The sequence below is a fragment of the Labrus bergylta genome, chromosome 8 (assembly GCF_963930695.1).
Source record: "Labrus bergylta chromosome 8, fLabBer1.1, whole genome shotgun sequence".
Taxonomy (NCBI): domain Eukaryota; kingdom Metazoa; phylum Chordata; class Actinopteri; order Labriformes; family Labridae; genus Labrus; species Labrus bergylta.
The window spans coordinates 30,576,503-30,604,002 of NC_089202.1; the positions used below are offsets into that span (position 1 = coordinate 30,576,503).

Consider the following 27,500-nt stretch of genomic DNA (forward strand, 5'->3'; position numbering starts at 1 on the left):
AACACACACGTGGCTTCCTGTTGGAAAGTACAGCCTACACATCGCTGTCCTTCTTTCCAAGGCTAGAAAGAAGAGCTCACCTTCACTTGTAAATGTGAAACTCCACAGTTTGTTATAAAAGCAGTCTGGTGTCCTTAAAGTGAAGGTTTGACGGCTGCTTGTGCTTTTAAAAACAACCTTTAAGATGCAGCCTTTACAGCGTGAGTCAGAGACCCCCCCCCCCCCCCATTGAGAGCTCAACATATGTGGAAACAGGAACCTGGATTAAAAATAACTGCAGGGATGTCACTTTAAAAAACGCTTTCTGTCGTTTTTTGGAGCAGTTCGTGGGGTGTCACTAAGGGGGTTAACGAGGGGCAACAGTGACTGTCTTGTGGATTAATCGTTACAGACTAATCAGATCTGTCTCTCTGAGAGTGCTGACTCAGCAGGGATCAGGTCCTATCGTGTCTTTAATCTCATCCCTCATATCCGCCCTTTGAGGAGGGTTTGGGGTGTTTGAGTAAAGATCCTGGACCCCCCGCCCCCCCAGTGGTTCGGGGTCAGGGGGTGTTTGTTAATTACCCCGGAGCCTCCCTGATGAGACACAAACTGGGGATAAAGCGTCTACGTTTTGGGAGGGATTCAGCAGAAGTTTTGCTATCGTAGCATTTCTTAATCCCGTGTTCAGCGTCTTCGTGGAGCTCGCGGGGATCCGTCTGAGGGGAATAAACACTGAATCCAGACTCTCACAACAACAACAACAACAACAACAACAACAACAACCAGTGAACACTACACAAACAAGACAAAAACAGCAGCTTGAATGTTTATCTGGTAACAATGAAAAATGTGAAGCCAAGCAGATTTTGAAAACTGGGGAGTCTAGAGACACGTAATGCCTAACGGGACCTCACTGAGACGAGGACCACATGGGTCCAAAGTGGGTCCAAAGTGGGTCCAAAGCAGGACTTGAGTACTCATCCTACAGGACCAGTAACCATGGCACCTGTAGGAATGTGTCATCATGATATTCACCTCGTGCAGAACCTAAAAATCAAGTGAATGTGGGGGCGCTGGTGGTCCAGTGGTTAGAGCGCACGGCCCATGTACGGAGGCTTTAGTCTTCCAAGCGGGTGGCCCGGGTTCGAATCCGACCTTTGGCTCCATTCCCACATGTCATTCCCCACTCTCTCTCTCTCCCTGATTTCCGATTCTATCCACTGTCCTGTCTCTACAATAAAGGCACAAAAAGCCCAAAAATAAATCTTTAAAAAAATAATAATAAATCAAGCGACTGTGGACGTAGCAGCAGAGAGAATATGATCACAGTGAGGCGACATGCTGAGCAGACAAAGCTCGACGGTGACCATCTGGTTGAATCGCTTTGAGAACTTTGGAGCGGCTCGTTGAAGAAGAACAACGCAGAGTTGCTAAACACTGGCGGTTAGCTTGTGCTAGCTTGCTAAATTATCTGCTCTTCCATTAAAACAAATGTTATATCCTCAGGTAGCATGCAGCGTAGCTACAAGCTGTAAACATACACGCTAACCCTGCGGTGAGCGTGCACCTCTGGTGGCGGTGAGCTCAGGAGGAGGGGCGCAGTTTGAATGTTATAAGCTGCAACCAACATTTCTACTGACTCTTGGGTTGCAAAGGGGTGGAACATTTCAGCTACATTTCCAGAAACTTTTCCTGGGAAGTTAAGCTGGGGAATTTTGTAAATATATAGCTTATTTAGCATCTAATTTTTCAGCTAGCTATCTACTGTATGAATTAATTTTTATGTGATATTTTCAAATTAAACATAAATACCATACGTCACATTTTTTAAAACATATTACTCCATAATATCATCAAAGCTTTATCACTTTATTTAATCCACGGGATACAATGTGTGGCTTCAAAAGTCTTGTGCTCTGGTCCAGGTTTCTAGAAATCATGTGTGCATGTGATGGAGGAGTGCACCGTGCATGTAGGGGGCGTGGCCTCATTAGCCCTGCAGTAAGCAGTGTGCTATTCAAGTGTACTTGCATGAAATCTGGTTGTTTTAGTCAAGACAATGCTTAACTATATTTTCCCCAACTATTCTTAAGATCCTGTTAAGGGCTAACCTTCGATTATCCCGGTTTATTCCCGTTTATTCCCATAAATTCCCGTTTATTCCCATGGAAACTTTGAAATTCCCAGAATTTTGCATTTCTACTGAATCCACCTTGAAGACTGTTCCTGCAGACTAGAAGTCGAGTTTCATTCCTGGGAAAAGCATTTTTATTTCTACTTTGTTTTGTTTGATTTTATTTGAGTGTTAAAAAGTAGAAAATGACTCAACGACTTAAGACAGAAGGAGCGAGACGAGACGAGTGCATCTCAGATCAAAGTAAACTCTCTAAGTTTCATTGTAACAGTGAAGTCACTGAGTTAGCTCTAAGATTTGCATAAAGTGTCTTTAAATATATTTTACTTGGCCAGAGTGCACCTGAGAACCAGAAACTATCTTTGCAAAGAAAAACTGTATCAACTCGACTAAAGCTGTTAAAATTTAACTAAAAGGAAGGATGAAGAAATCGAGTCAATTAAACTCCAGAGTGAAACATTATTCGACTGCATGGTTTCTCCGTGCTGTCAGATTCAATCACTGCTGTGACTTTAAACGATGTGTCTGCGAGTCGTTAGTGAGGTTTAAAAAGTTTAAAATCTTTACTCTCAGACTCTGATGCTTCTCATTCTCACGTCTTGTTAGAGCAGCCTTCCACACGTTTGCTCTGCACCGATCTGTTTCCTGTTTCTGACTGATACAGTAAACGGCTCTGTTCTTAAATCTCATCACACTCTGAGGCAAAGTTTGGAGAGCGTGCACGAGAGCGACGGGAAGTTCTGGATTCTCCTGAGGGACTCTGGAATACCGAGTGTGAGCGCGTGCAGAGAGAAGGAATAAAGGTTAAAGATTAAAAAGAGAAAAAACAAATAATCAGACGTCTCTCTCCTTCCTTCACTCACTCGGAGTAAAGAAAACCCCCGAGGCTGTGAGGCGCTGCCAGCAGCCGTCATTAACACAGAAAGAAAGAGACGGGGGAGAGGGGGGGGGGAGGGGAGACGTTTGTTCTGTTGTTGTTTTCAGATTTCTTTTCCCCGCGTCCTGCTGCTTATTGGTTTAGAGCGGAGGAGGAAGAGGAGCGAGGGACAAACACAAACAAAGAGACAAACATCAAATCTGTTGACCTCAAGGGAGCAGCAGAACCCGCTAATGAGCTGTGACAGCAAGGGGAGAGGAGAGGAGAGGAGGAGAGGAGGGGAGGAGAGAGGAGAGGAGAGGAGAGGAGAGGAGAGGAGGAGGGAGGAGAGGAGAGGAACATTCAGAGCATTCAGAGCATTGACTGTTTTTAAACATGACATCACATCTCCACCTCCTCCTGTTGTACAAAAGTGAAGCCAAAGTCCCCGCAGCAGACGCTGAGATGTGGAGTCAGAGTCTGTGCAGCAGGGATTGGCTGGTTTTTGATGTCCCGCCTCTTCCTCTAACAGAACACACACCTCAAACAAGAAGAGATGCTAAAGTCGTCCTCATGTCACTCACCTTCGTCCTCGTCGTTGGCGGTGACCGTGATGAGGACGTAGCCAACCTCCTTGTCTTCCTCCACGCTCACCTCGTAGACCGGCTGGGGGAACGCCGGCGCGTTGTCGTTAACGTCCGTGATGAAGATCCTGACGTAGGCCGTGTCTGAAGACGAGACAGATTCATGATGAGATGATGGAAACATTTCTCAACACAGTGAATGAACTGGATGAAGGAGTTCACTTCTCACCGGTGTTGGGCTGCCCCTGCTGACCCGGTCTGGAGGACTCGGAGCCGTCCTGCGATTGGACCTCGATCAGGTAGGACGCTTTCTGCTCGCGGTCGAAGGACGCTCGGGTGACGATGACACCGCTGCGCGAGTCGATACTGAAGAACTGAGAGTCCCCGCTCTCGTCTTTCAGGATCACGTAGTGGATCTGAGGACGGAGGAGAAGGAGAAATAAGAGAAGCTGAAGAAGTTAACAGACAGTAAGAGAGCTGGTATCTTTCCTCACCTTGCCATGCAGACCGGAGTCCAGGTCCGTTGCCGACACCTGAGCGACTGAGGTGCCGATTTCCGCCCCCTCGGGAACCGTGGCCTCGTAGGTGGACGACAGGAAGAAAGGGACGTTGTCGTTCACGTCTGAAAATCATGAAAAAAAGAAAGTGGTTAAAAAAAGCTTGATTAATCATTTTTGTTTTTCTGTTTTTGGCAGGAGGACACGAGTCTGTCATCTCCTCTCCTCTCCTCTCCTCTCCTCTCTCCTCCCCTCCTCTCATCTCCTCTCCTCTCCTCTCTCCTACTTTCTCTTCCCCTCCCCTCCTCTCCTCTCCTCTCCTCTACTCTCTCCTACTCTCTCCTCCCCTCCTCTCATCTCCTCTCCTCTCCTCCCCTCCTCTCCTCTCTTCTCCTCCTCCTCTCCTCCTCCTCTCCTCTCCTCTCCTCTCCTCTCCGTTTCCGTTTCCGGTGAGTGTGAGTGTGAGTGTGAGTGACGGTGGTGGTGTTGCGAGTGGCGCGGAGATTGAATTGTTTGCTATCCTTTCTACTGTTTTCAAAGTGCACGATCAGGTCAGTTTGTTTTCATATTTGTATTGAGTGTTGTTGGCTGTGTAAGACAGATCGTTGGAGGGGTTGGAGGGAGGAATGGCGTCTGCTGAGACGCCACCTCCGACTCTCCGACAGGGAGTTCGGATAGTCCCTCCGAACGGTACTGTCACCGTGGAGGAGGTTCTGTTAGCTGCAGGTGAACAGGTAGGCCATGAGAAACTTTTGTATGCATCCCGAATGAACAAGGCTGTGGTTGTTTTTCTGAAGAGTGAGCCTCTTGTGTATCAGCTGATTGAGAGTGGTGTGTTCATTAGGGATTTGTTTGTGCAGGTTTCCCCGTTGTCGGTTCCCTCTACGCGGATCACCGTATCCGGTGTTCCGCCGTTTATTTCTAACAACTTGTTAGAGAACGAACTCCGCAGGTTTGGGAAGTTTGCGAGTGGTTTCAAAACTGTGAGTCTAGGGTGTAAAGATCCCAAACTGAAACATGTTCAATCTTTGCGGCGTCAGGTGTTCATGTTTTTGGATTCGCCCACACAGACTCTGGAGGTTTCCTTTAGAGTGAAACACGGTGACGCTTCATATATGGTGTATGCGAGCTCGGGACAACTGAAGTGTTTTGAGTGTGGTGATGTGGGACACAAACGTTTTGCGTGTCCGCACAGACAGCAGGAGGCGGCTAGTGCTGCCGCGGGCGGCTCTGTTAGTGTGGCGCATGTGGCGGAGGCCGCGTCCGCGTCCGCGCTTGGGGCGGAGGCCGCGTCCGTGCCTGGGGCGGGGGCCGCGTCCGCGTCCGCGCTTGGGGCGGAGGCCGCGTCCGCGTCCGTGCCTGGGACGGGGGCCGCGTTCGTGCCCGTGCCTGGGGCCGCGTCCGCGTCCGCGCCTGGGGCGGAGGCCGCGTCCGCGTCCGTGCCTGCGGCAGAGGCCGCGTCCGCGCCTGCGCCTTGTGCTGAGGCCGTGGCTGAGGTAGAAGTGGCTTCGACCAGCTCTCAGGCTACAGAAAAATCACAGACTGTAGATAATGATAAAACTGAAGATTCCACAAGTTCTGCAGTTGTAGATGTTTCATTGAAGGAAGGTAAGACAGTGTGTTGTAGCCAGGCATCATGTGAAGGAGAGGACATGGATGAAGATTATGAGTCAGACAATGCATCCATTGCTGATTTGCCAAATAGTGGCTCTGGTCTTTATTCTTTAGAGTCAATCAATCAATTTATGGATGAAACGTACAACAAATCAGTAAAAATCAGTGACTACTTTAGTGATACTGAAAAGTTCATAAAGTCAGTCAGCATACTGAAAAGACAGGTTGGGTTTGACCTCCTGGACGCAAAAAAACGGTTCCGTCTTAAAAAGCACATCACCGCACTGAGGAAAGTTGGACGTAAGAGTGTGAAGAAGACAAAGAAATGATCATGCATCACAAGGTGTTTTTCTTCTTCTACTGCTCCCTGTTTGTGTCTACTTGTCTGTTCTTTCTCTCTGATCTTTCTATGAGGAGTCTTAAGATAGGATCTCTTAACATTAATGGTGGGAGAGACAGACAGAAAAGGGGCCTTATCTCTGAGATCTCAACTCAGAAAAACATTGATATCTTGTTTTTACAAGAGACTCATACCACACCATCAGATGAGACAGATTGGGGTTTATGGTGGGAGGGCTCTAACTACCTTAGCCATGGCACCAACCTTAGTGCAGGAGTAGCCATTTTGTTTAGAGCATCTGCAAATGTAAAGATCGTCTCTTGTGCTGAAATTGTAAAGGGAAGGCTTTTAATTGTAAGAGCAGAAATAGAGGACACTGTTTTCTGCTTCACTAATATTTATGCTCCAAATAATGGAGCTGAAAGGGTAGCTTTCTATACCCGCCTCCAAAAGGAGTTACTGATCTATAATCAGGATCAGATCATTCTTGGTGGTGATTTTAACTGCACACTTGATTTCACCGTGGATAGAATAGGAGAGGAGCCACATCCACATTCATCCCAGACTTTAAACACTGTCATCTCTCACCTGGATTTGTTGGACACATTTAGAGTGAAACATCCACAATCCAGACAGTATACATGGGTCAGGGTTAACAGTAACAGGGTGTGTGCAGCTAGACTGGACAGGGTTTACATCTCCAGAACTCTCAACCCCAGATTAATTCATTGTAATATTCTGCCTGTCGGATTCACTGATCACCATTTTGTTAGTGTGGAGCTGATTATTTCACCAGGTGAAAGGGCTAAGTCCTTCTGGCATTTTAATAACAAGCTTCTACTGGACAATGTTTTCTGTAAAAACTTTGGGTGTTTTTGGGATCAGTGGCAATTAAGAAAAGTTGAGTTTGATTCTTTGAAGCTTTGGTGGGAGGTTGGTAAAGCTCAGATTCGTGTTTTTTGTCAGCAGTACACGTCACACTCTTCTGCTAGATTAAAAACAGTCATTAAAAATCTTGAGGACAACATTAAGAACCTTGAGGAGGGGTTAAATGGGAGTGTGGATCCCACCACTGGTACCCTGCTGAAGGAGAAACGTATGGAGTTGAGCTCTTTCCTGCAGGAGAGGGTGAAGGGAGCTCTTGTGCGGAGTCGTTTCCTTCAACTCAAAGACATGGATGCCCCAACGTCTTTCTTTTTCAATCTTGAGAGATCTGTGGCTCAAAAAAAGCTGCTGACTTGTCTGAAACTGCCAGGAGGTCGAATAACAGCTGATCCAAAGGAAATGAGCAGTCATGCCATGCAGTTCTATGAGGATCTGTTTGGAGCAGAGAGTTGCAGCCAGGAGTGTCGCAGGGAGCTCCTGGAGGGTCTCCCTCAGCTCAGTGTGGAGGAGAGGTCTCTTCTGGAAGGGGAGCTGTCTCTGGAGGAGCTCACTGCTGCTGTCACTCAGATGGCAACAGGAAGAGCACCTGGAATAGATGGGTTGTCCACAGACTTTTTTAAGAGGTTCTGGAATATCCTTGGGTCTGACCTGCATAGTGTTTTAATGGAGTGTTGCAGGACCGGGTCTCTTCCTGGTTCTTGTAAGAGAGCAGTTCTTTCCTTGCTCCCCAAGAAAGGTGACCTGGCATTGTTAAAAAACTGGAGGCCGGTTGCTTTGCTTTGTGCGGACTACAAGATCCTCTCCAGAGCTTTATCGAACAGACTAAAGGACGTTCTGGGAAGTGTGGTCCATAAAGACCAGAGTTACTGTGTTCCAGACCGGACAATCATGGATAATGTTTTTCTTATCAGAGATGTCATTGATGTGTGTAAAATCTATAATCTAAATGTTGGCATTGTGTCTCTGGATCAAGAGAAGGCGTTTGACAGGGTGGATCACTCGTATTTGTTTTCTGCACTGAGGTCTTTTGGTTTTGGGGATGGTTTTGTGTCATTAGTTGGTTTGTTGTATCAGGATGCACAGTGTTTGGTGAAGATGGGGGCGGGGTTGAGTCGGCCAATCCCTGTACGGCGAGGGATCAGACAAGGTTGTCCCATCTCCGGCCAGCTGTATAGCTTGGCTATTGAGCCCTTGCTGTGCAGGTTGAGGGACCGGCTCAGCGGGCTTTCTTTGCCCGCGGCCTGTAGCATTGAATGTCCCCCTACAATTTCTGCCTATGCTGATGATGTAAACATCTTCATCTCCAATCAGGGGGACGTTCGGTGTCTGCGGGACACCCTGTCCCTGTATGAAAGGGCAACAGCTGCACGGGTGAACTGGGAAAAAAGTGGTGCCTTACTGGTGGGAGAGTGGAGGGACCAGGCAGTGCCCAGTCTGCCGGGTGGACTTGAGTGGGGGAGGGAGGGGTTGAAGGTGTTGGGGGTTTATTTGGGTACCGAGGGCTTTAAAAGTAAAAACTGGGAGGGAGTTAGGGAGAAAGTGTGCGCTCGGTTGTCTAAATGGAAATGGTTGCTACCCCAGTTGTCGTATAGGGGAAGAGTTCTGGTGGTCAATAACTTGGTTGCCTCGACTCTCTGGCACAGACTTGTGGCTTTGACACCTCCAAGAGGGCTGGTGGAGGACATTCAAAGGGCCATCCTGGACTTCTTCTGGTCAGGCAAACACTGGGTTCAGGCGGCAGTCCTCTACCTGCCGGTGGCTGAAGGGGGACATGGACTTATAGACATTCAGTCAAAAATTGCCTCATTCAGACTCCAGACTGCACAGAGACTCCTTTTCACTTGTGGTCCCAGCTGGATGGACATCACTCGACTGCTGCTGAGGAGAGCTGGACGGCTGGGGTACACTAAGCAGCTCTTTCTGTTAAAGCTTGAGGAGGTGGATCTCACTGGATTAACATCCTTTTATATGTCTGTAATGCAGGCATGGAAAATGTACACATTCAAAAGGGAAAAAACTGAGAGTCTGGGAATGTGGATCTTTGAGGAACCGTTATTTTTTAATGATTTCATAAGGACTCCAACTTTGCAGTCAGCCAGTCTCCGGGCCAGTTTCAGAGAGGCAGGCTGCACAAAACTGGGTCACCTGGTAAGACTGACCCTGGACGCCCTCAAAGAAAGGACCAATATCACCTCCAGCCGGGTGGTTGAAAGAGTGGTGGAGGAAGTCTTTGCTGCACTTCCAGTAAAACTTGTGACATTTCTAAACATTGAGAATCTGTGTGAGCAGTGGAGTGAAGAGGGCGAATACAGCTTCCCATCTTTGTCTGTTACCCCAGATGTCGGGGAGTGGCAGGAAAGAGGAGGTGGACTGCTGTCCTTTAGTACTCCTGTTCTGGGAAAGTTCCAGGATGCAGGGAAAAAGGCACTCTATCAGTCCTGTGTTAAGGTCCTACATCTTCGTGGTCTGTCGGGAGTGAAAGAGTCGAGGTGGATCGAGTTTTTTGGCCCGGAGGTTTCCCCGAAAGGCAGCTGGCGGTCCCTGTACAAGCTGCCTGTTGAGAAGAGAACAGCAGATCTCCAGTGGAGGGTTGTGCATGGGGTTATAGCCACGAACAGATACAGAGCGCACATTGATCCAGGGGTGGGAGAGGAGTGTTTGTTTTGTTCACTAACTGAAACTTTGTCTCATCTGTTTGTTGAGTGTCCCAGGCTCTCACTCTTGTCCTTATGAAAAGCTTGTTTGAAGCTCTCGGGGAGGATTTCTCTTATGCAGTGTTTGTTTTTGGGCCAAAGTATTCTGCAAAGAAAAAGACTGTACATACACTGATGAACTTTTTATCTGGCTCGGCTAAGTTGGCCATTTGGCTTACACGCAAGAACCGAGCTCAGGGTACTGGCTGTGTGGAACCGGTGCTGGTTCTGGAGGGACTTTTGAAGGCCAGACTAAAGGTAGAATTTGCCTATTATCAAATGATGGACAATGTGCAAGACTTTAATAGTGTATGGGCTGTGGAAGAAGCTTTGTGCTCTGTGGGTGGGGATGGAGAGCTGATTATTCATTTTTGATGCAGTAAATGTTGTTTTTGTTGATGTTGTGATTTTTGTTGCACTTGTTTTGTTTTATGTTTTATTTTTTATTTATTTATTTATTTCCTTCTCTTGATCTGAGTGATGATGTGACAGTGTTATAATTTTCTCCTGGTAGTGGTAAAATAAAAGGTATTTTGAAAACCAAACCTACTCTCTCCTCTCATCTCCTCTCCTCTCTCCTCCCCTCCTCTCCTCTGAAACATTTACATCATTAAATCTGATTTTAAATGAAAGATCAGCTCCAGTGGAATAAAAAAAGAGAGGGAGTCAGTCTGTGGTTTCAGACGTCCATCAGAACGCCAGCCTGGACCGAGTCTCCCCTCGCTAATGAAGACGGAGTTATTAGTGAGGAATTATCCTCCCAACACCGTGAAGAGTCCACAAAGCAGCTTGTCAGCTCACTTTTCTAGCTCCGCTAAGCCAATTACAGCGTCTGATGTGGGTTTGTTTAAAGCCACTCAAAGTCAGGAAGTGTTTTCTCCTGATTGGGAAATGAGTCAGTGTTAAAAAATGAGGCAGCGTGGAGCTCACACATCCAGTCGCCGCTGTTCTCTTTAAACTGCAGGGACGAGCAGATATATGAAGTCCATGATTCCTCCAGCAGTGTGTCTCACTATAGAGCTGCAGACGCTCCCACATCACAGCAGCTCTGATGGTCACCACTGAACCATCGCTTCTTTACGGCCTAACTATGGCACTAACTATATTTTACCCATGGTTCATAGTTCATTGGAAAAGTTGCTGCACTTAAAGGGACACTTCACCCATTAGCATTATTCTTTGTATCATTAGAAACCTGGTAGTATTTTTGAATGCTCGTGCATCCCGCCCTCATTTTCCCCTGAGATGTGAAATCTTTGTATTTCTGAGTCTGTAAAGGAGCTTCCAGTGACGCAAGATGAGGTTGAGGTTAGCAGGGTGAAACTACAACGCTAGTTCCTCATATTTTCGACCACTGAAGCTACAGACCAATCACAGATCAGTGGGTGGGAACTCACTCCTAGAATCGAAACTTAACGTCTGCCATATTGCTTGGAAGCTATGCTAACAGGCTCTATGGAGAAAGCTGATAACGGCAAGAAAACATAAATATAGCGGCGAGACGGCTGCTGCCGACAGGCTGGTCTTGTGTTTTGGCTGCTATGACATAAGGCCGGCCTATCGGCGGCGGTGAGGACGAGGAGCCGGGGCCGGCTCGAGCTGGGGCGGACTGGTAGTGTCGGTGCTCTCACTGTTTGTCTATGGACACAGACATAGAGTCTGTTTTCTGACAGGAATTTACAAGATCAATTCTGGAAGAAATCTCTGAATCAGTTGAGGAAACGTCTTTTTGTGTTGAAGTAAATATATCTGTAAATGTTTTTATTTCTAGATTTCTACTGCTATACTGTATATTTTGGAGAAACTGGAATATCCCTCTGCGATTAATAAAGTATTTCTGATTCTGATTCTGAAATCGAGGACCTTAGTGGGAGTGGCCTGCGGTGAAGTGCATTCTGGGAGTTGGTGTCTTTCATCCACATGAGCCAAAAAGACACTTTCTGCCTTTTCTCGGCCAAGAAGGCACCAACTTCAAAATGTATTTCACATTTCTACATATATGACCCAATGTCAATACAGATTCATGTTTCATGGTGAAGTATCCCTTTAAACGTGACCATAAGAGAGTAAGACATTTATGACCACACCCCTACCCTCTCACCTGTCACGTTGACGTAGACGGTCGTGAAGGACGCGAGCGGCACGGCGGCGACGTTCTGGACTCTGACTCTGAGCGTGAAGAAGCGAGTCGTCTCGTAGTCCAGGTTCTCGGCCACCAGGATGGACGCCGAGCTGTCGGCCCGGTTCGGCTTGACGTAGAACCGGACGGGCATGTTAGTCTCCGGGACCTGACCCTCCTCCAGGTTGTAGGTCACGCGGGGGTCACCGAGCGGGGACGTGGCCTTGATGGTCTGATGGGAGGGACAGAGGGGAGGACACTGAATCACACTTTGAATCACCGCTGTGTGTACTCATGCAGAGAGAGAGAGAGCAGTCACATGACCTCACATCTTTAGAGGGTCATCTCTGATAAAGTCGGTGGTTTCTGGATTGTTTTGCAGAATATTAATAGGCCTCACCCCTCAGATTGAGCTCATGAAATAGAGAGAGTAATATGCAGCTCTGCACAAACACTGCTGCAGACCTAGCCATAACAACAACTCCCACATGTCATCACAATCCAGCTCAGAATAAAAGCCAAAGAAGAAGAAGAAGACGAAGACGATGGCGTCCTGCTCCGTGATGACATCATTTTACTACACAGCTGTTTGCTGTCGGCAGCAAACTGTTCATCATCATAACGGCTCTAACGTCTCCCAGATCCATAAACCAAAACACTCACTGACAATATGACAGTTTAAGATACACAACTGTACGACTAAGAATGCAGCGTTTCAACGGTCAGAGCGTCAGATCCTTATATGGACATCAAGCGCTGAGCGAGGAAAGTCCAGAAGTTTGAACGACCTAAAAAGGTTTCAGATCAGTTTTCTGTTGATGCTTTCTGCGTGAAAAAATATGTGATTGGATCCGTGTGTGTTTGTGTGCGTGTGCGTGTGTGTGTGTTTGAGTTTGTCTGTGTGTGTGTGTGTGTGTGTTTGAGTTTGTGTGCGTGTGTTCTTTGTCCTGATAGCATCCACCAGCAGCAGAGGTTTTAAGAGTCATTATTCTCTTGACTGCAGTTTGATCTGACCTTAGAGAGAGAGAGAGAGAGAGAGAGAGAGAGAGAGAGAGAGAGAGAGAGAGAGAGCGTGTGTGTGTGTGTGTGTGTGTGTGCGCGCGTGCTTTTAAGGCTCTTGTTCTTCCTGACCACACACTCCGGCCTCGGCAGGGAAGGATTGTGTTTTCCACGGTTGAGTGATGCGACCACAATTTAATGTTCTGAGCGTAAGGGTATGACCTGTACTGTTCGACACACACACACACACACACACACACACACACACACACACACACACACACACACACACACACACACACACACACACACACACACACACACACACACACACACACACACACACACACACACACACACACACACACACACACGGAGGACTCTTTGCTCCACACATATACAGGAAGGAACACATCGATTCTTCTGTTCATGACAGAACAGACTTTTAGAATATGAATAGTCATTTAAAGTTGAATAAACCTGTCACTGATCATCAGAGTGTTTTTAGTGTTTCACATCTCGTCTGTTTGTACCATAGGCTGTACATACAAGCAGACGGCGTCCCTCAGTCTCCTTCTGTTGAAGCCAGGACACCACCATGACGGGCGCTCACATGTTGTGAATATGAAACCAGACTTGGTGCAGTAGGAAAATCGGTGTTGATAGCATGCGGCTATCGCTACTGAAAACACACATTTAACTGATTAAAGGTCAAAGGGCCCTCAGGTGGGTCCAGTCCAGGGAACAGGTTATTGTGTCGGGCTGAAGCAGACACTCTTTATGGAAGTTCAATCACTTTTGTATTAGTGTTAGAGGACGTGCATTAAAAACTCATTTTCCTGTGATGACAGTTCATTTGAGTTGTTTTCTTGTTGTCTCATGAAATCAAAGCTGTGTAACTGAGGAATAAAGAGAGCCGGCGAGAAGCACTTTCTCAACATCTCAAGAAATGAACTCTTTATCACGGGAAAACCAGCGTGGTTATCCTGAGATATCAACAAGAATAAGTCTAGATGTCAGAGTGATGTATGAATGTTTGTCCGCTCAGGGCTTCCATATTAAAGTGCAGTTAGTGCAAACCTGAATCCAATCTCTTTGTACACACACAAAGACCCGGTCCGGGACATAGGTTAGCTCGCCGTCTGCAGCCCGCGGCTCCATTAAAGAAGAGAAACGGTTGACGTTGAAGCAGCTGCAGTCTTTGTTTCCTGCAGAGGTTACATGTTCCCTCACAGAGACACGCAGACACGCTGAGTGAGAAACGCTGTCTGCAACTTCAAACACCAAAACCCTCTCAGCACTCTCTCTCTACTGCCGACCAGAGCAGCTCGAACGCCCCTTTAAAGACACTCTCATGTCTTTTCTGCCCACACACACACACACACACACACACACACACACACACACACACACACACACACACACACACACACACACACACACACACACACACACACACACACACACACACACACACACACACACACACACACACACACACACACACTTGTTGACACAGTTGCAACGAGCACATTAAAGTTCAAAGGAAATCAATTCAATGCTAATTATGAAGGGACAGGTAGAGGAGGCAGGCAGCAGGTGAAAGTAGACCTCTCTCTCTCTCTCTCTCTCTCTCTCTCTCTCTCTCTCTCTCTCTCTCTCTCTCTCTTAGCTCCTACCTCTGGGTCCGCCCGGGGGTCTCCTTCTAGTGTGACACAATGAGGGAAAGCCCAAAGGACTCTGGGAACGTGCCTGACTTCCTGCTGGGAATATCGACACAGCTTTTACTTAAGTTAAGGACCGGATGGCTTGTGGCACCAGCACCAGTTCTCCTGCAGACAGCAACCCCCCTTAAAGACCCCCAGGAGACGAGGCTGACTAGATCAACAAACTTCCAGGACCAGGAAATAACCCTGCAGGGGGAAGTTAATGTAAGGAAACCAAACGTAAATCCCTTTTCTCTCAAGTCTTGACACTCTGCTTCCTCCACACACGACCTGATGTTTGATGCTCCACCAGCGTTCACTTTCTCTCTTTAAAGATTATTATATCGCCTCTTTGTCTTTATTGTTAAGACACCTGCAGAGAGAGCGGGGCAGACATGCATCACAGGGTCGAGGTCAGGAGTTGGACCTGCAGCCGATGTGTCGAGGACTGTAGGACTTTACCTTGACTATTTCTCTACTAAAACTGTGCAATCTGTTGAAAACTGGACAATATTTATATATCAAAAGTGCAATATCTACGCTTTAATCCATCAGTGTATATTTAGATTTGTAAATATTGTTTATATTTTCAATTACCTGCGCTTGAACATAGATTATTACTTATACTACTTTATTATTGCTTTCACTTGGTACTTATGCTTATTATATTGATATACTATTTTTATTAATTTTTATATTGTGAACTTATCTGTACTTCCTGCTGATTTTTTGGTGTTATAAGCAACTGTAGCAAACACATTTCCCCCTGGGATTAATAAAGTATTTCTGATTCTGATAGCCTGTGAGAGTTCAGAGATCCTCCTTACCCCATCCTCCATTATCTGACAGGAAGAAGAAAGCCTGTGAGGGCTATTGGCTATGTGTGTTTTTCGGCTAAGCCTGAGGGTATTGATAACACATAAAATGGATTACAGGTCAAGACTTCCTTTATGTAAACTTGTCAAACGCCCCCTTTTACAATGCCAGGTCAAGACGGGACTCCGTTTCCTTTGTGATGCCTCACAGTCAGTGTGACTCTCACAGATATTTGATCACATCTTAAAGGAGATTATTAAAAAGATAACTTGTTTTTGGAAATTGGTTCAAAAATTGGATTTCAGGGATTTCATTTTCTGCTTCAACAAACAGACTATTTACTTAAGTGCAACGAAAAGCTTTCTCAAGTGTGATTAGTCAATTCACCTTCGACTACTCAATGAAACCAGAACATTTACAATACCAACATGTTGTCAAGCACCTGCAGAGTTTCCATTCGTGATCAGAATTCTGATAAAAGATTTAGTACCAACAAACCTTGAAAGGCTTTTTATCCTTTTCAGGTAAACAAAACATTTCATTACAAATGATGCTGAGTGATGAAGCTGCAACAACAAACACCACATCTTTGAGCTACTTTATTCTTTTCTAAAGAGGCTTTGAAGGTCCAATCAGTGAGATGTGTAGAGAGTGAGATGATAAAGGGATCTTACTCTCTGATCATTAAGGAAACATGCTATGTTGAAGTGCTGGCTTCTCTGACAACAATGCAGCAGCCAGTATGTCCTCCTTCTAACTTTAGATTCTGCTCCTGAATGCTCTGGATTTGTTTGGACCAGAGAAGGTAGGCGGTTTTAAGGCACCCAGCACACGGCCGTTTTGGACGCCCCTCGGTTTGTCAGATATGAGAGCAGTTATCAGGTCAAACCAACAAGAGAAGTGGTTCAGATAGAAGTGATTGTACCCGACCTAAAAAGCCTCTGCATGTTTCTAATAAGCTCCACGAGCAGAAACGTGCTCAAACTAGGATCAATATTGGAGATGCTTTTGAAAAATGGAGAGAGGTTAGAACACAGAAAGGTTTACAGACCCATGCAGAGCTGGATAAACACTGAAGCTTCAGAGTCCACCACATGGTGACCTGAGTGAGCATCCACTCTAGAGAGGAGGGGGGGACAGCTCTCTACAATGTTTAGAATTTAGACTGCAGTACCCATTTGAAACACTAGGTGTCAGAGTTACATACTGCTCCTTTAACCATGAACAACTCGACTAAAATGAAATTCTGAAATGAAAGCTCCAAGTGTTGTCTACCATTTAAGGTGTGACATGTTTACATCTAAAAGGTGTTAAAATCAGTTAAAAATGATCATCAGCAGGTTTGTAGGTGAGGAGTCGTGTCAGGACACGTCGGTCCTCTCCAGGAAGCCGTCTGTAAGCGGTCTTGTGTGGATGTGCCCGGCAGCAGGCGGAGGCAGCGGAGCGAACAGAATCAGCACTAATGAGAGATCATCTCATTAGACATGAGAGCAGGCAGTGTGCTGAAGCTAAGCTGATCAGTGTTTGCCATCTTCTCCCACACAGATTAACGCCTGTGGAGATATCGCAGCAGATCACTCTCAGCTGGTGGAGCTGGTGTGAGTGAGAACCAGCAGCTGGAATACAGATCGTCCCGTCAGCTTCATGGAGGAGGAAAACAAGACCAGTATCTTTATTTTAACACTGATTATCTCTATACCAATTATTCTGTATTATGCATTTTCAAAAAGCACCTGACATTCATCGTTGTGTTTTTTTTAATTTGTGCTATCTAACACCTAGTGTTTAAAATGGGTACTGCAGTCTAAATTCTAAACATTGTAGAGAGCTGTCTCTCCCCGCAGGTCACCATGTGGTGGACTCTGAAGCTTCAGTGTTTATCCAGCTCTGCATGGGTCTGTAAACCTTTCTGTGTTCTAACCTCTCTCCATTTTTAGTCATTTTTAAGTTAGAAGGAGGACATACTGGCTGCTGCATTGTTGTCAGAGAAGCCAGCACTTCAACATAGCATGTTTCCTTAATGATCAGATAGTAAGATACCTTTATCATCTCACTCACTACACATCTCACTGATTGGACCTTTAATGATCAGAGAGTAAGATACCTTTATCATCTCACTCTCTACACATCTCACTGATTGGACCTTTAAAGTGTTTGTGGCATATACAAGGTGTGGGTCGGTCTCTTTTTATTCTTTATAATATGTTTTCTCTAGTTTTTAAAAAACTATGCAAATAATTCTTGAGGATAAATTTTCTGTCTCACTGAACAATCAGAGACTCATCAGCAGAAAACATCAACAGGAAGAGGAAGAGGAAGCAAACAGGAGGGAGTGAACTGATCATCAGGCTGTTATAATAAAACACACACACACACACACACACACACACACACACACACACACACACACACATACACACACACACACACACACACACACACACACACACACACACACCAACATGTCACAGCGTCTCCCTCCCTCTACCTTATTAAACAGTGTGTAATTACCAAACCTAATTAACACTGCTAAATTTAAAAACAACACTTCCTCCTCTCTGCAGATAACACAGCGGAGGAGAGAGAGACTAACTGATGGAAGAAATGTTCTGCTTATGAGGAGTTATAACAAAAAACAAACTCTATCAAGTTGTTGTCATGGTGACAACAGAATAAAGAAAGACTAAAGACCTGTTGTAGCTGGTTTGAAACCCGGAGCAGAACCAGACTCACGTTGAACATCCGTCCACTGACACTGCTCAGCTTCCATCTTTAAGACGCTAAACAGATCATAAAGCTGGCCACACACGATTTGCCCCCCATAGCGATTGGGGGGGGCGTGGCCTGATTCAAGGTTTGTCGTATACTTAATCAGTCTTCTCATCCAGGAGTTCATCTGTATAGTTTTTCTAATTTTCTGTCTTTTTCTGCAAAACAGAATACACAGCAGGCCAGCCAGCTGACCGCGTCCATCGTCCTCCATATTTGTTTTTTTCTTCTGGAGTCAAGTTTGATCACCTGAGGTTCTGTGAGATCTGGTGTCTGTGAAATCGATCAACCGGCAGGTGTGTGGTCTCCCTGTCAGGCTGAGCCGTCTAGAGTGTATCGTTCAGAGGATTAGAATAATACAAATCTGAAAATGTCCTCTCGTCTGTGATCTCGCCGCTGCTCAGGGCAGACATCCTCAGATCGCCTCATCCCCCTCTCGAGGTTTAAGCTTTTCAAATTTAATATCACATCCATGGAAGACAAATATTTATCTTTGTTTCATTGACTCGTCTCTCCCGACTGAAATAACTCAAGTAAATGATAAGTCTCAAGATTTATCAGTCATGTCTTTTTCCGTGCTGACACTTTCTGCTGCGACAGTTTCTCTTCTCATCTTTCACCTCCCCCTTCTCTCCTCTCCTCTCCTCTCTCCTCTCCTCTCTCCTCCTCTCCTCTCCTCTCTCCTTCCCTCTCCTTCCCTCTCCTCTCCTCTCCTCTCTCCTTCCCTCTCCTCTCCTCTCCTCTCCCCTCCTCTCCTCTCTCCTTTCCTCTCTTCTCCTCTCCTCTCCTCTCCTTCCCTCTCCTCTCCTCTCCTCTCCTCTCCTCTCCTCTCCGTTTCCGTTTCCGGTTTCCGGTTTCCGGTGAGTGTGAGTGTGAGTGTGAGTGACGGTGGTGGTGTTGCGAGTGGCGCGGAGATTGAATTGTTTGCTATCCTTTCTACTGTTTTCAAAGTGCACGATCAGGTCAGATTGTTTTCATATTTGTATTGAGTGTTGTTGGCTGTGTAAGACAGATCGTTGGAGGGGTTGGAGGGAGGAATGGCGTCTGCTGAGACGCCACCTCCGACTCTCCGACAGGGAGTTCGGATAGTCCCTCCGAACGGTACTGTCACCGTGGAGGAGGTTCTGTTAGCTGCAGGTGAACAGGTAGGCCATGATAAACTCTTGTATGCATCCCGAATGAACAAGGCTGTGGTTGTTTTTCTGAAGAGTGAGCCTCTTGTGTATCAGCTGATTGAGAGTGGTGTGTTCATTAGGGATTTGTTTGTGCAGGTTTCCCCGTTGTCGGTTCCCTCTACGCGGATCACCGTATCCGGTGTTCCGCCGTTTATTTCTAACAACTTGTTAGAGAACGAACTCCGCAGGTTTGGGAAGTTTGCGAGTGGTTTCAAAACTGTGAGTCTAGGGTGTAAAGATCCCAAACTGAAACATGTCCAATCTTTGCGGCGTCAGGTGTTCATGTTTTTGGATTCGCCCACACAGACTCTGGAGGTTTCCTTTAGAGTGAAACACGGTGACGCTTCTTATATGGTGTATGCGAGCTCGGGACAACTGAAGTGTTTTGAGTGTGGTGATGTGGGACACAAACGTTTTGCGTGTCCGCACAGACAGCAGGAGGCGGCTAGTGCTGCCGCTGACGCGGGCGGCTCTGTTAGTGTGGCGCATGTGGCGGGGGCCGCGTCCGCGTCCGCGCTTGGGGCGGAGGCCGCGTCCGCGTCCGCGTCCGTGCCTGGGACGGGGGCCGCGTTCGTGCCCGTGCCTGGGGCGGAGGCCGCGTCCGCGTCCGCGCCTGGGGCGGGGGCCGTGGCTGAGGTAGAGGTGGCTTCGACCAGCTCTCAGGCTACAGAAAAATCACAGACTGTAGATAATGATAAAACTGAAGATTCCACAAGTTCTGCAGTTGTAGATGTTTCATTGAAGGAAGGTAAGACAGTGTGTTGTAGCCAGGCATCATGTGAAGGAGAGGACATGGATGAAGATTATGAGTCAGACAATGCATCCATTGCTGATTTGCCAAATAGTGGCTCTGGTCTTTATTCTTTAGAGTCAATCAATCAATTTATGGACGAAACATACAACAAATCAGTAAAAATCAGTGACTACTTTAGTGATACTGAAAAGTTCATAAAGTCAGTCAGCATACTGAAAAGACAGGTTGGGTTTGACCTCCTGGACGCGAAAAAACGGTTCCGTCTTAAAAAGCACATCACCGCACTGAGGAAAGTTGGACGTAAGAGTGTGAAGAAGACAAAGAAATGATCATGCCTCACAAGGTGTTTTTCTTCTTCTACTGTTCCCTGTTTGTGTCTACTTATCTGTTCTTTCTCTCTGATCTTTCTATGAGGAGTCTTAAGATAGGATCTCTTAACATTAATGGTGGGAGAGACAGACAGAAAAGGGGCCTTATCTCTGAGATCTCAACTCAGAAAAACATTGATATCTTGTTTTTACAAGAGACTCATACCACACCATCAGATGAGACAGATTGGGGTTTATGGTGGGAGGGCTCTAACTACCTTAGCCATGGCACCAACTTTAGTGCAGGAGTAGCCATTTTGTTTAGAGCATCTGCAAATGTAAAGATCGTCTCTTGTGCTGAAATTGTAAAGGGAAGGCTTTTAATTGTAAGAGCAGAAATAGAGGACACTGTTTTCTGCTTCACTAATATTTATGCTCCAAATAATGGAGCTGAAAGGGTAGCTTTCTATACCCGCCTCCAAAAGGAGTTACTGATCTATAATCAGGATCAGATCATTCTTGGTGGTGATTTTAACTGCACACTTGATTTCACCGTGGATAGAATAGGAGAGGAGCCACATCCACATTCATCCCAGACTTTAAACACTGTCATCTCTCACCTGGATTTGTTGGACACATTTAGAGTGAAACATCCACAATCCAGACAGTATACATGGGTCAGGGTTAACAGTAACAGGGTGTGTGCAGCTAGACTGGACAGGGTTTACATCTCCAGAACTCTCAACCCCAGATTAATTCATTGTAATATTCTGCCTGTCGGCTTCACTGATCACCATTTTGTTAGTGTGGAGCTGATTATTTCACCAGGTGAAAGGGCTAAGTCCTTCTGGCATTTTAATAACAAGCTTCTACTGGACAATGTTTTCTGTAAAAACTTTGGGTGTTTTTGGGATCAGTGGCAATTAAGAAAAGTTGAGTTTGATTCTTTGAAGCTTTGGTGGGAGGTTGGTAAAGCTCAGATTCGTGTTTTTTGTCAGCAGTACACGTCACACTCTTCTGCTAGATTAAAAACAGTCATTAAAAATCTTGAGGACAACATTAAGAACCTTGAGGAGGGGTTAAATGGGAGTGTGGATCCCACCGCTGGTACCCTGCTGAAGGAGAAACGTATGGAGTTGAGCTCTTTCCTGCAGGAGAGGGTGAAGGGAGCTCTTGTGCGGAGTCGTTTCCTTCAACTCAAAGACATGGATGCCCCAACGTCTTTCTTTTTCAATCTTGAGAGATCTGTGGCTCAAAAAAAGCTGCTGACTTGTCTGAAACTGCCAGGAGGTCGAATAACAGCTGATCCAAAGGAAATGAGCAGTCACGCCATGCAGTTCTATGAGGATCTGTTTGGAGCAGAGAGTTGCAGCCAGGAGTGTCGCAGGGAGCTCCTGGAGGGTCTCCCTCAGCTCAGTGTGGAGGAGAGGTCTCTTCTGGAAGGGGAGCTGTCTCTGGAGGAGCTCACTGCTGCTGTCACTCAGATGGCAACAGGAAGAGCACCTGGAATAGATGGGTTGTCCACAGACTTTTTTAAGAGGTTCTGGAATATTCTTGGGTCTGACCTGCATAGTGTTTTAATGGAGTGTTGCAGGACCGGGTCTCTTCCTGGTTCTTGTAAGAGAGCAGTTCTTTCCTTGCTCCCCAAGAAAGGTGACCTGGCATTGTTAAAAAACTGGAGGCCGGTTGCTTTGCTTTGTGCGGACTACAAGATCCTCTCCAGAGCTTTATCGAACAGACTAAAGGACGTTCTGGGAAGTGTGGTCCATAAAGACCAGAGTTACTGTGTTCCAGACCGGACAATCATGGATAATGTTTTTCTTATCAGAGATGTCATTGATGTGTGTAAAATCTATAATCTAAATGTTGGCATTGTGTCTCTGGATCAAGAGAAGGCGTTTGACAGGGTGGATCACTCGTATTTGTTTTCTGCACTGAGGTCTTTTGGTTTTGGGGATGGTTTTGTGTCATTAGTTGGTTTGTTGTATCAGGATGCACAGTGTTTGGTGAAGATGGGGGCGGGGTTGAGTCGGCCAATCCCTGTACGGCGAGGGATCAGACAAGGTTGTCCCATCTCCAGCCAGCTGTACAGCTTGGCTATTGAGCCCTTGCTGTGCAGGTTGAGGGACCGGCTCAGCGGGCTTTCTTTGCCCGCGGCCTGTAGCATTGAATGTCCCCCTACAATTTCTGCCTATGCTGATGATGTAAACATCTTCATCTCCAATCAGGGGGACGTTCGGTGTCTGCGGGACACCCTGTCCCTGTATGAAAGGGCAACAGCTGCACGGGTGAACTGGGAAAAAAGTGGTGCCTTATTGGTGGGAGAGTGGAGGGACCAGGCAGTGCCCAGTCTGCCGGGTGGACTTGAGTGGGGGAGGGAGGGGTTGAAGGTGTTGGGGGTTTATTTGGGTACCGAGGGCTTTAAAAGTAAAAACTGGGAGGGAGTTAGGGAGAAAGTGTGCGCTCGGTTGTCTAAATGGAAATGGTTGCTACCCCAGTTGTCGTATAGGGGAAGAGTTCTGGTGGTCAATAACTTGGTTGCCTCGACTCTCTGGCACAGACTTGTGGCTTTGACACCTCCAAGAGGGCTGGTGGAGGACATTCAAAGGGCCATCCTGGACTTCTTCTGGTCAGGCAAACACTGGGTCCAGGCGGCAGTCCTCTACCTGCCGGTGGCTGAAGGGGGACATGGACTTATAGACATTCAGTCAAAAATTGCCTCATTCAGACTCCAGACTGCACAGAGACTCCTTTTCACTTGTGGTCCCAGCTGGATGGACATCGCTCGACTGCTGCTGAGGAGAGCTGGACGGCTGGGGTACACTAAGCAGCTCTTTCTGTTAAAGCTTGAGGAGGTGGATCTCACTGGATTAACATCCTTTTATATGTCTGTAATGCAGGCATGGAAAATGTACACATTCAAAAGGGAAAAAACTGAGAGTCTGGGAATGTGGATCTTTGAGGAACCGTTATTTTTTAATGATTTCATAAGGACTCCAACTTTGCAGTCAGCCAGTCTCCGGGCCAGTTTCAGAGAGGCAGGCTGCACAAAACTGGGTCACCTGGTAAGACTGACCCTGGACGCCCTCAAAGAAAGGACCAATATCACCTCCTGCCGGGTGGTTGAAAGAGTGGTGGAGGAAGTCTTTGCTGCACTTCCAGTAAAACTTGTGACATTTCTAAACATTGAGAATCTGTGTGAGCAGTGGAGTGAAGAGGGCGAATACAGCTTCCCATCTTTGTCTGTTACCCCAGATGTCGGGGAGTGGCAGGAAAGAGGAGGTGGACTGCTGTCCTTTAGTACTCCTGTTCTGGGAAAGTTCCAGGATGCAGGGAAAAAGGCACTCTATCAGTCCTGTGTTAAGGTCCTACATCTTCGTGGTCTGTCGGGAGTGAAAGAGTCGAGGTGGATCGAGTTTTTTGGCCCGGAGGTTTCCCCGAAAGGCAGCTGGCGGTCCCTGTACAAGCTGCCTGTTGAGAAGAGAACAGCAGATCTCCAGTGGAGAGTTGTGCATGGGGTTATAGCCACGAACAGATACAGAGCGCACATTGATCCAGGGGTGGGAGAGGAGTGTTTGTTTTGTTCACTAACTGAAACTTTGTCTCATCTGTTTGTTGAGTGTCCCAGGCTCTCACTCTTGTTTGTCCTTATGAAAAGCTTGTTTGAAGCTCTCGGGGAGGATTTCTCTTATGCAGTGTTTGTTTTTGGGCCAAAGTATTCTGCAAAGAAAAAGACTGTACATACACTGATGAACTTTTTATCTGGCTCGGCTAAGTTGGCCATTTGGCTTACACGCAAGAACCGAGCTCAGGGTACTGGCTGTGTGGAACCAGTGCTGGTTCTGGAGGGACTTTTGAAGGCCAGACTAAAGGTAGAATTTGCCTATTATCAAATGATGGACAATGTGCAAGACTTTAATAGTGTATGGGCTGTGGAAGAAGCTTTGTGCTCTGTGGGTGGGGATGGAGAGCTGATTATTCATTTTTGATGCAGTAAATGTTGTTTTTGTTGATGATGTGATTTTTGTTGCACTTGTTTTGTTTTATGTTTTATTTTTTATTTATTTATTTATTTCCTTCTCTTGATCTGAGTGATGATGTGACAGTGTTATAATTTTCTCCTGGTAGTGGTAAAATAAAAGGTATTTTGAAAACCAAACCTCTCCTCTCCTTCCCTCTCCTCTCCTCTCCTCTCCGTTTCCGTTTCCGGTTTCCGGTTTCCGGTTTCCGGTTTCCGGTGAGTGTGAGTGTGAGTGTCGGTGGTGGTGTTGCGAGTGGCGCGGAGATTGAATTGTTTGCTATCCTTTCTACTGTTTTCAAAGTGCACGATCAGGTCAGATTGTTTTCATATTTGTATTGAGTGTTGTTGGCTGTGTAAGACAGATCGTTGGAGGGGTTGGAGGGAGGAATGGCGTCTGCTGAGACGCCACCTCCGACTCTCCGACAGGGAGTTCGGATAGTCCCTCCGAACGGTACTGTCACCGTGGAGGAGGTTCTGTTAGCTGCAGGTGAACAGGTAGGCCATGATAAACTCTTGTATGCATCCCGAATGAACAAGGCTGTGGTTGTTTTTCTGAAGAGTGAGCCTCTTGTGTATCAGCTGATTGAGAGTGGTGTGTTCATTAGGGATTTGTTTGTGCAGGTTTCCCCGTTGTCGGTTCCCTCTACGCGGATCACCGTATCCGGTGTTCCGCCGTTTATTTCTAACAACTTGTTAGAGAACGAACTCCGCAGGTTTGGGAAGTTTGCGAGTGGTTTCAAAACTGTGAGTCTAGGGTGTAAAGATCCCAAACTGAAACATGTCCAATCTTTGCGGCGTCAGGTGTTCATGTTTTTGGATTCGCCCACACAGACTCTGGAGGTTTCCTTTAGAGTGAAACACGGTGACGCTTCTTATATGGTGTATGCGAGCTCGGGACAACTGAAGTGTTTTGAGTGTGGTGATGTGGGACACAAACGTTTTGCGTGTCCGCACAGACAGCAGGAGGCGGCTAGTGCTGCCGCTGACGCGGGCGGCTCTGTTAGTGTGGCGCATGTGGCGGGGGCCGCGTCCGCGTCCGCGCCTGGGGCGGAGGCCGCGTCCGCGCCCGTGCCTGGGGCGGAGGCCGCGTCCGCGTCCGTGCCTGGGACGGGGGCCGCGTTCGTGCCCTGGCCTGGGGCGGAGGCCGCGTCCGCGTCCGCGCCTGGGGCGGAGGCCGCGTCCGCGCCCGTGCCTGCGGCAGAGGCCGCGTCCGCGCCTGCGCCTTGTGCTGAGGCCGTGGCTGAGGTAGAAGTGGCTTCGACCAGCTCTCAGGCTACAGAAAAATCACAGACTGTAGATAATGATAAAACTGAAGATTCCACAAGTTCTGCAGTTGTAGATGTTTCATTGAAGGAAGGTAAACAGTGTGTTGTAGCCAGGCATCATGTGAAGGAGAGGACATGGATGAAGATTATGAGTCAGACAATGCATCCATTGCTGATTTGCCAAATAGTGGCTCTGGTCTTTATTCTTTAGAGTCAATCAATCAATTTATGGATGAAACGTACAACAAATCAGTAAAAATCAGTGACTACTTTAGTGATACTGAAAAGTTCATAAAGTCAGTCAGCATACTGAAAAGACAGGTTGGGTTTGACCTCCTGGACGCGAAAAAAACGGTTCCATCTTAAAAAGCACATCACCGCACTGAGGAAAGTTGGACGTAAGAGTGTGAAGAAGACAAAGAAATGATCATGCATCACAAGGTGTTTTTCTTCTTCTACTGCTCCCTGTTTGTGTCTACTTGTCTGTTCTTTCTCTCTGATCTTTCTATGAGGAGTCTTAAGATAGGATCTCTTAACATTAATGGTGGGAGAGACAGACAGAAAAGGGGCCTTATCTCTGAGATCTCAACTCAGAAAAACATTGATATCTTGTTTTTACAAGAGACTCATACCACACCATCAGATGAGACAGATTGGGGTTTATGGTGGGAGGGCTCTAACTACCTTAGCCATGGCACCAACCTTAGTGCAGGAGTAGCCATTTTGTTTAGAGCATCTGCAAATGTAAAGATCGTCTCTTGTGCTGAAATTGTAAAGGGAAGGCTTTTAATTGTAAGAGCAGAAATAGAGGACACTGTTTTCTGCTTCACTAATATTTATGCTCCAAATAATGGAGCTGAAAGGGTAGCTTTCTATACCCGCCTCCAAAAGGAGTTACTGATCTATAATCAGGATCAGATCATTCTTGGTGGTGATTTTAACTGCACACTTGATTTCACCGTGGATAGAATAGGAGAGGAGCCACATCCACATTCATCCCAGACTTTAAACACTGTCATCTCTCACCTGGATTTGTTGGACACATTTAGAGTGAAACATCCACAATCCAGACAGTATACATGGGTCAGGGTTAACAGTAACAGGGTGTGTGCAGCTAGACTGGATAGGGTTTACATCTCCAGAACTCTCAACCCCAGATTAATTCATTGTAATATTCTGCCTGTCGGCTTCACTGATCACCATTTTGTTAGTGTGGAGCTGATTATTTCACCAGGTGAAAGGGCTAAGTCCTTCTGGCATTTTAATAACAAGCTTCTACTGGACAATGTTTTCTGTAAAAACTTTGGGTGTTTTTGGGATCAGTGGCAATTAAGAAAAGTTGAGTTTGATTCTTTGAAGCTTTGGTGGGAGGTTGGTAAAGCTCAGATTCGTGTTTTTTGTCAGCAGTACACGTCACACTCTTCTGCTAGATTAAAAACAGTCATTAAAAATCTTGAGGACAACATTAAGAACCTTGAGGAGGGGTTAAATGGGAGTGTGGATCCCACCGCTGGTACCCTGCTGAAGGAGAAACGTATGGAGTTGAGCTCTTTCCTGCAGGAGAGGGTGAAGGGAGCTCTTGTGCGGAGTCGTTTCCTTCAACTCAAAGACATGGATGCCCCAACGTCTTTCTTTTTCAATCTTGAGAGATCTGTGGCTCAAAAAAAGCTGCTGACTTGTCTGAAACTGCCAGGAGGTCGAATAACAGCTGATCCAAAGGAAATGAGCAGTCACGCCATGCAGTTCTATGAGGATCTGTTTGGAGCAGAGAGTTGCAGCCAGGAGTGTCGCAGGGAGCTCCTGGAGGGTCTCCCTCAGCTCAGTGTGGAGGAGAGGTCTCTTCTGGAAGGGGAGCTGTCTCTGGAGGAGCTCACTGCTGCTGTCACTCAGATGGCAACAGGAAGAGCACCTGGAATAGATGGGTTGTCCACAGACTTTTTTAAGAGGTTCTGGAATATTCTTGGGTCTGACCTGCATAGTGTT

At 46.6% G+C, this 27,500-nt stretch overlaps 1 protein-coding gene across 1 annotated transcript in view; it reads right to left on the minus strand.

Moving 5' to 3' along the window:
• si:dkey-22o22.2 (neural-cadherin) overlaps positions 1-27,500 on the minus strand; it is a 188,443-nt gene that overhangs the window by 33,251 nt on the left and 127,692 nt on the right. The window contains 4 exon segments of the mRNA XM_065957955.1: positions 3,557-3,700; positions 3,786-3,972; positions 4,051-4,178; positions 11,687-11,936. Of these exon segments, the coding sequence (XP_065814027.1) occupies positions 3,557-3,700; positions 3,786-3,972; positions 4,051-4,178; positions 11,687-11,936 (709 nt within the window).